Source organism: Lolium rigidum, chromosome 6 (genome assembly GCF_022539505.1).
Source record: "Lolium rigidum isolate FL_2022 chromosome 6, APGP_CSIRO_Lrig_0.1, whole genome shotgun sequence".
In the NCBI taxonomy this organism is placed as follows: Eukaryota; Viridiplantae; Streptophyta; class Magnoliopsida; order Poales; family Poaceae; genus Lolium; species Lolium rigidum.
In genome coordinates this window covers 173,282,796-173,289,762 of record NC_061513.1, presented here as the reverse complement: position 1 = coordinate 173,289,762, position 6,967 = coordinate 173,282,796, and the positions used below count along the sequence as shown (strand labels likewise).

Genomic DNA, 6,967 nt, shown 5'->3' with positions numbered 1-6,967 from the left:
TAGTCACAATGCATAGTATCATATAGAAGTATCATGCGTATGATAGTACTACATATTACTATCTCCACAATGCATTGTATCATATACTAGTATCATAGTCTCTATATATTAATTGTTTTGTAGAATCTCAATGCAAATATAATATATGTACAAGATTTACTTGACATTAATTTTTCTAGTAGTATGTGCTATGATACTAGTACCCTCTCTCTCATCCTTAATTGCACTGCCACATCACTATTTTGCATGTATGGAATGCATGCTACTACCTATGATATTTCCATTGTGGGTAGTCTAAAGCCGAATCCGAACGTTCGCCTCATTCGGGCCCATCTTCGCAATGCTGACACTGATTACCGGGTCCTAGTTGTCGTAGAAAAAGGACAACTGGGTCCCAGTAGTCAGTGTAAAGGCGTCCCCTTCCGTCCCATCTTCAAAACCCACACGGCCCTCTCCCATTTTGGAGCTCCCCCGCAACCGAACCCAAACCCCTTGACCGCTTGGCTTCTTCCCCGAAACCTCACTCCCCTCCTCACCTAGGGTTAGGGTTTCCGGCCGCTCCCCCGCTCCGATTCGAACGAATCCGCCCCGCCCGCCCGCCATGGCCGCCGGCGTCCTGGTGGACTTCCCCTCCATGGGGTCGGCCTGCTACTTCCCCAGCCTCGAGTCCCTCCTCCGCGACTCCACCTCCCGCTTCCTCGCCGCCGTCTCCGCCGCGCCCGACCCGGACCTCACCAACTTCCGCTCCCTCTTCTCCCGCGTCCTCAGCACCTACCCGGACCCTCCGCTCGAGGCCGTCTGGTTCTTCTCCGCCCTCACCTTCCACGACGCCCCCGACGACCTCCGCTCCATCCTCCACCTCCTCTCCGCCTTCACCGCCGGCTCGCGCGACGCCGCCAAGCCCCTCGCGCTCCTCGCGCCCATCGTCTCCGAGCTCTTCCACTCCGCCAAGCCCCGCAGGGAGGTCGAGGCGCTCGTCGACGCCGTCCTCAGCTACATCAGCATCTGCTGCAGCCGCCCCGCCCCCGCCCCCGGACCCGAGGTCAACGCCGACCCCGGGACGCTGCTGCCAGGGTTCGGGGAGCTCGTCAAGGTGTGGAGCGTGCGCAACTCCAGGGACAGGTGCCCGTTCCAGGTGCTCTTCCCGCTCGTCGGGGACGAGGCCAGGCGGGAGCTCATGAAGGAAGGCTGCACCGTCACTTTCCTCGCCGGGGTCGTTGTGGCCGAGGCCTTCCTGCTCAGGCTCTGCCTCAAGGTGCAGGGTGCGGCAGGGGTACCGCGCTCTGAGCTGCAGAAGGAGCTAAGGATCTGGGCTGTTAGCTCTATCTCGGTCTTCCAGAACCAGCAGTTCTTCGGTGAGTTCCCTTGATGATACAGCCATGTCCTCACTAATTGTTAGTTTCTCGCAGCTTCACGTTTTCATTGCATTTTGCTGATTCATTTTACAGGAGTCCTGCTGAACATGCTCGTCAACACTCCACTGCCTGTCTATTCACTATTGGTATGTTATTATCCTTTACACAAGAGCTATTTGAGTGGTTGTTCTGCATACAGCATTAGATTTGCAACACATGACTAGTATACATCAGCTGTTTACTGCATCATAAATCATTCTGAGTGTGACTTAATAGTATTTTCAGAGTATATCTCGTAGTCGCAGGGATCATAATATCTAGGAATGACCATTAACTTCATTACCTCATCCCTTAATTATCTGTTGTGTGAGTTAGTTAATTACCATATAGTATTACCTTTATGAGATAAGAACTGTGCAACTTGTTCCTTTGTACTCTGATTGTGCTTGGACTCAGGGGTCTTTCTTATCTTGTGGAAACTAGAGAGGAGAACAGTACTAGGACTATTATATTTCAGAAAGATGGTGTTACTATGCCATTTTTGCTGTTAATGTATCCACGAGGAGCCTTACTTGGGATGGAATTGTATATCATCTTTGCCATGTGCAAACATGTTGAAGTCGGATTTGTGGTGATCTTCTTATGCCCATCTATTTTCAAATATAATCACTATCTATGAGTATGTTCTGTAGTGCGAACTATGAAACTTGCAAGCATCACTTTTCTGACCCAATGCCCAATTGTTTATCGTGTTTACATGTCTTAGAGACTTAGCCATAAACTGTTGTTCAGGCCATGCTAGTTCCTTGCCAATGAATTAAGTTCACCAGCATCTTTCATCTATTTTTCAGACTTACTAAATTGAGTATACATATTAATTCTTGTTTATATTTGAATCATGACTCCTTTTTCAGTTTCTTGCATTTATTGTGCCAATAACGTTCAGAAGAAATGAACTAATTGTTCACCCCTCATGCAATTTTAGTTGTGATCATGACATTATAAGTTTCTTCTGACATCTTATTGTTGTTTCATTTTGAATTTTGGCGCATAACCCAGAGTGCTGATGATGAAATCTTGCTGAGAGATGTCCTTTATGATGCTCTGATCTTGGTGGATTATTCATTCCTCAGTGGAGCTGAAGTTGCTCAAGCTAATATTTCCCTTTTTCCCATTTTTGTGTCAAGATTGGTTATAACTGTTGATGCCATCAATGATGCCAGGTGATAAAGTGGTGGTTTTACCTAAACTTGGCTGGTTTAAGAAAATTTCCTCTAATTATTTTTCTTTGTGATAGGCGCAAAGGAGATCAAGGGAGAGCAATCTCGTATATCAATGCCTTCTCGACTTCAAACATTCCTAGTTACCTCACTGGCTGGGCTATTCATCAAGCTGGCACTGACCAACTCGGCAAACCAATGGCTATCACACCTCAAGCCTTTCTGAGTAAGTAAATATGTGACAAGATCCTTTCGAGTAAAGTACAAAATGGGTGTTTGTTTTTGTCTTTTATAGAGTAAGCGCTGAAATTCTACGTGGTTGCTTTTCACAGAGTGGCTTGTAGATCTTGAAGATAAGGGGCTCAAAGTGTTTGGAGAAAACTTTTCAAGGATTCAGGAGAGGCTGATGCATGATGAGGGCAAGAATTTTAACCAGAGCAGGATAAGTCATTCAGGCGCCGACCTTTTCTTCATTGATAAGAAGAGTCACCAGGAGGGTATGGACACAAAAGATGGCGAGGATGGAGAAGCCGTGGAGATGGAGACAGCGGATAATGCTTTCATGGCTGCTGCTCATTCTATAAAAGTGATGGCGAATGGCATAAGGAAAAGGAAGGATTGTGGAACTGAAGATGCAGCAGCGGTGAAGTTCGTGAAGTACAAGACTGAAGACAGCTCAGTTAAGGGTTACTTGCAGGCAACCAATGGCATGAGCAGTGGTAGCGAGGTGGAGAATCCACAGTCTGATGACGAGATGGAAGCCTAGAAGGAAACGTTCACTAATGCTTACTTGAGGAGAGTCGTTTTGGAGGGTTCACTGGACAACTGCCTTTCTGCAAGACTGTTACTGTTTTGCGTTCAGACTTCCGCCTCTTAATGATGTCGTGAAGTAGTATATCTCTTTTAGTTCATGCTCGATGATATGAGTTGAAGCGTTGTTCTCGGATCTGTAACACTTCCAGCGAGAGGCTTATGGATATTAGTAGTAACTGGTAGCTAACTTGACTTGGCGCGTGATGCCATAAACTATTATCATGTTCCTTGTTGCAAGCAATCTGAGACTTCAAGATGTAGATCTGCTTTAAAGACTTTTGTAATGGTAGAGTACATTTCCTGTTATCCCTCGGGACTGTCTTGAATTAATGAATCATGACTTCCTTCTAGTTCGTAATTACCATGAATATTATGCCTCCACACTCCAGTATATACTTAATACCAAATGCTGAGGAGTTCCTGAGCTATTTGGCCAGTGATATTATCATGTGCCTTCTGTATGTTATATAAGTACAGTAAGTATTTTCGTGCAGACGACTACGGATATGAGAATGTGATAGCCTACGACGTAACTGTGGTAGGTTATGCATTTCCAAGCTTTTTCTCTGATGAAGGCGGTTTTACGCTTGGTGATTTTAGTTGTACGGGATGTTTCTGGTCTTCTCTTGGTTTGTTTCAGTAGTCACTAGGCGGTTTCCTGAAATACGCCTTCTTTCCCTGTAGGCGTATTCATAGTGGCTGCGTGCTCTGGCAGCCCAAATCCATGGCTTCCCTCCCTCTGCCCGCTCTTCACCACGCTCCATTCTCCTACCACCGTGCTCCTACTTTATCACGGACCGCCATTTCTCCACAACCGACGCGACTCGCGGCGCACTCACCTCATTTCCACGCAAATGCGCGCCTCCGCACCAACGCGCAAGCCGATGAGCTCCGGTCCCACGCAGCGGCGCTGCAGGACTGCGCCGTCCGCCGATCGCTCCGCTGCGGTCAGCAGCTCCACGCGCGGCTGCTCCGCTCCGCGCTGCAGCCGGACACGTTCCTCCTCGACTCACTCCTCAACATGTACTGCAAGTGTGGCCGCCTGCTGGACGCACGAAGGGTGTTCGATGAAATGCCCCGCAGGGACGTCGTGGCCTGGACCGCCATGGTATCCGCTCGCACCGCCGTGGGAGACTCCGACGAGGCTCTGAATCTTTTTTGCCAGATGATTGAAGAAGGACTCGCTCTTAACGGCTTCACGCTCGCTTCAGTGCTTAAGGCCTGCTCGGTCGGTTCACACTCCAAGTTTACGCATCAGGTGCATGGTCAGGTGGTTAAGCTGCAAGGTTTGGATGACCCCTATGTTGGTTCCTCTCTGGTTGAAGCTTACACGAGCTGCGGGGAGGTGGACGCTGCCGAGGCAGTGCTGTTGGGCTTGCCCGAACGAAGCGACGTGTCATGGAATGCTCTGCTCAACGAGTATGCTCGGCGCGGCGACTACAGAAGGGTCATGCTGGTTTTCGATAAGTTGGCGGAATCCGGTGATGAGATAAGCAAGTATACTTTGCCTACTGTTCTGAAATGTTGTATGGAGCTCTGTCTTGCAAGATCTGGTCAGGCTCTTCATGCTCTGGTGATCAAGAGAGGGCTGGAAACCGATAATGTTCTGAACAATTGCCTCATCGAAATGTACTCGAGGTGTCTATCTGCTGATGAGGCCTATGAAGTCTTTGCCAGGATAGATGAACCTGATGTGGTGCATTGCAGTGCCATGATCTCTTCTTTCGATCGGCATGATATGGCTCGGGAAGCATTTGATATTTTCGTAAAGATGGCAGACATGGGAGTCATACCAAACCAATATACTTTTGTTGGTGTTGCTGGTGTTGCATCGAGAACTGGTGACGCAATACTTTGTCGCAGTGTTCATGCACTTATTGTGAAGAGTGGATTTTCTGTGGCGAAATTAGTGGCTGATGCTATTCTAAATATGTATGTGAAAGCTGGTGCTGTTCAAGATGCAATAGTCACTTTTGATCTTATGCGTGAGCCTGACACATTTTCGTGGAACACATTTCTCTCCGGATTTTATAGCGAAAGCAACAGTGAGCAAGGTTTGAGGATTTTCAGGCAGATGGCTTGTGAAGGCTTTTCAGCCAACAAATATACTTATGTCGGCGTTTTGAGATGCTGCACTAGCTTGATGAACCTGAGGTATGGCACTCAGGTTCATGCCCGTGTTTTGAAAAGTGGGTTGCAAAGCGATACTGATGTTTCCAGAATGCTTCTCGACATGTATGTACAGTCAGGCTGCTTGACAAGTGCATGCCTGGTATTTGATCAACTAAAAGAACGGGATGCTTTCGCGTGGACAGTGATTATGTCAGGATATGCTAAAACGGAGGAGTCTGAGAAGGTGATTGAATATTTCCGTTCAATGTTGCAAGAAAACAGAAGGCCTAATGATGTCACACTAGCAGTTTCTTTGGGTGTTTGCTCTGATTTGGCATCCTTAGGCAGTGGGCTCCAGCTTCATTCATGGGCCATCAAGTCTGGCTGGAACAGTTCAGTCGTTTCTGGCGCTCTAGTTGACATGTATGCAAAGTGTGGGAGCATAACAGATGCTGAGAGGCTATTTTACGAGTCAGAAACACGTGATCAAGTTGCATGGAATACAATCATATGTGCTTATTCTCAACATGGTCATGGATACAAGGCACTGGATGCATTCAAGCAGATGGTAAATGATGGGAAAAGACCAGATGATATCACATTTGTAGGTGTTCTGTCAGCTTGTAGCCATGCAGGATTGCTTGATGAGGGAAGGAAGTACTTCAGATTGTTGAGTAGTGTATATGGAATTACTCCTACGATGGAGCACTATGCTTGCATGATTGATATTCTGTCGAAGGCTGGAAGACTAGTTGAGGCTGAATCTCTTATCAATATGATGCCATTGGCCCCAGACTCATCCATATGGAGGACAATTTTGGGAGCTTGCAGGATACATGGAAATACCGAGATTGCTGAGAGAGCAGCAGAAAAATTGTTTGAGTTAGAGCCACAAGATGTTTCTTCTTCCATATTGTTGTCAAACATTTATGCAGATTTAGGAAGGTGGGGTGATGTTAATAGGCTTAGGAATATGCTACTGGATCATGGAATAAAAAAAGAACCAGGGTGTAGCTGGATTGAAATCAATGGCCAGATTCACGTATTCCTGTCACAAGATGGATATCCATAGTATTAGAATTTGCTTGGAACATTCCTTTTGTTCCCCCAGTCTGAAATGCCACAGTGGACTGCAGACGTACAGAAACTATGCGACCAGAAGCTGGTTTCAAGTATATATGGCTGGTTCTATATGCTGATACAAAGTGCCAAGGTAAATCCTATTTATAGATGCAAGTACTGAAAATGCTGCATCTGCGTTAGCGGATCAGTTTTCAGTCTGTTTCACTGTTGATTGTTTTATCTCATTTAAGCAGGTGAATATACCAACCAATACATGCCTCTGGATACTTCATTTGCCTGAAAAGCTTGATAGGTATAAGCTACCCACCTAACTGGCAAATTTCAATTCTTAATTTTAATCGCATGCTAACCTGCAATTTCATAAGGGATATAACATACACAAAA

The 6,967-nt window shown here is 46.6% G+C and overlaps 1 protein-coding gene across 1 annotated transcript; it reads left to right on the top strand.

Moving 5' to 3' along the window:
• Positions 1–482: 482 nt before the first annotated feature.
• LOC124661522 lies at positions 483–3,694 on the top strand. Its single transcript, XM_047199386.1, has 5 exons — positions 483–1,355; positions 1,449–1,501; positions 2,415–2,578; positions 2,653–2,801; positions 2,908–3,694. The coding sequence occupies exons 1-5, from the start codon at positions 602–604 to the stop codon at positions 3,339–3,341; spliced, it is 1,554 nt and encodes a 517-aa protein (XP_047055342.1). The 5' UTR covers positions 483–601; the 3' UTR covers positions 3,342–3,694.
• The last annotated feature ends 3,273 nt before the right edge of the window (positions 3,695–6,967 follow it).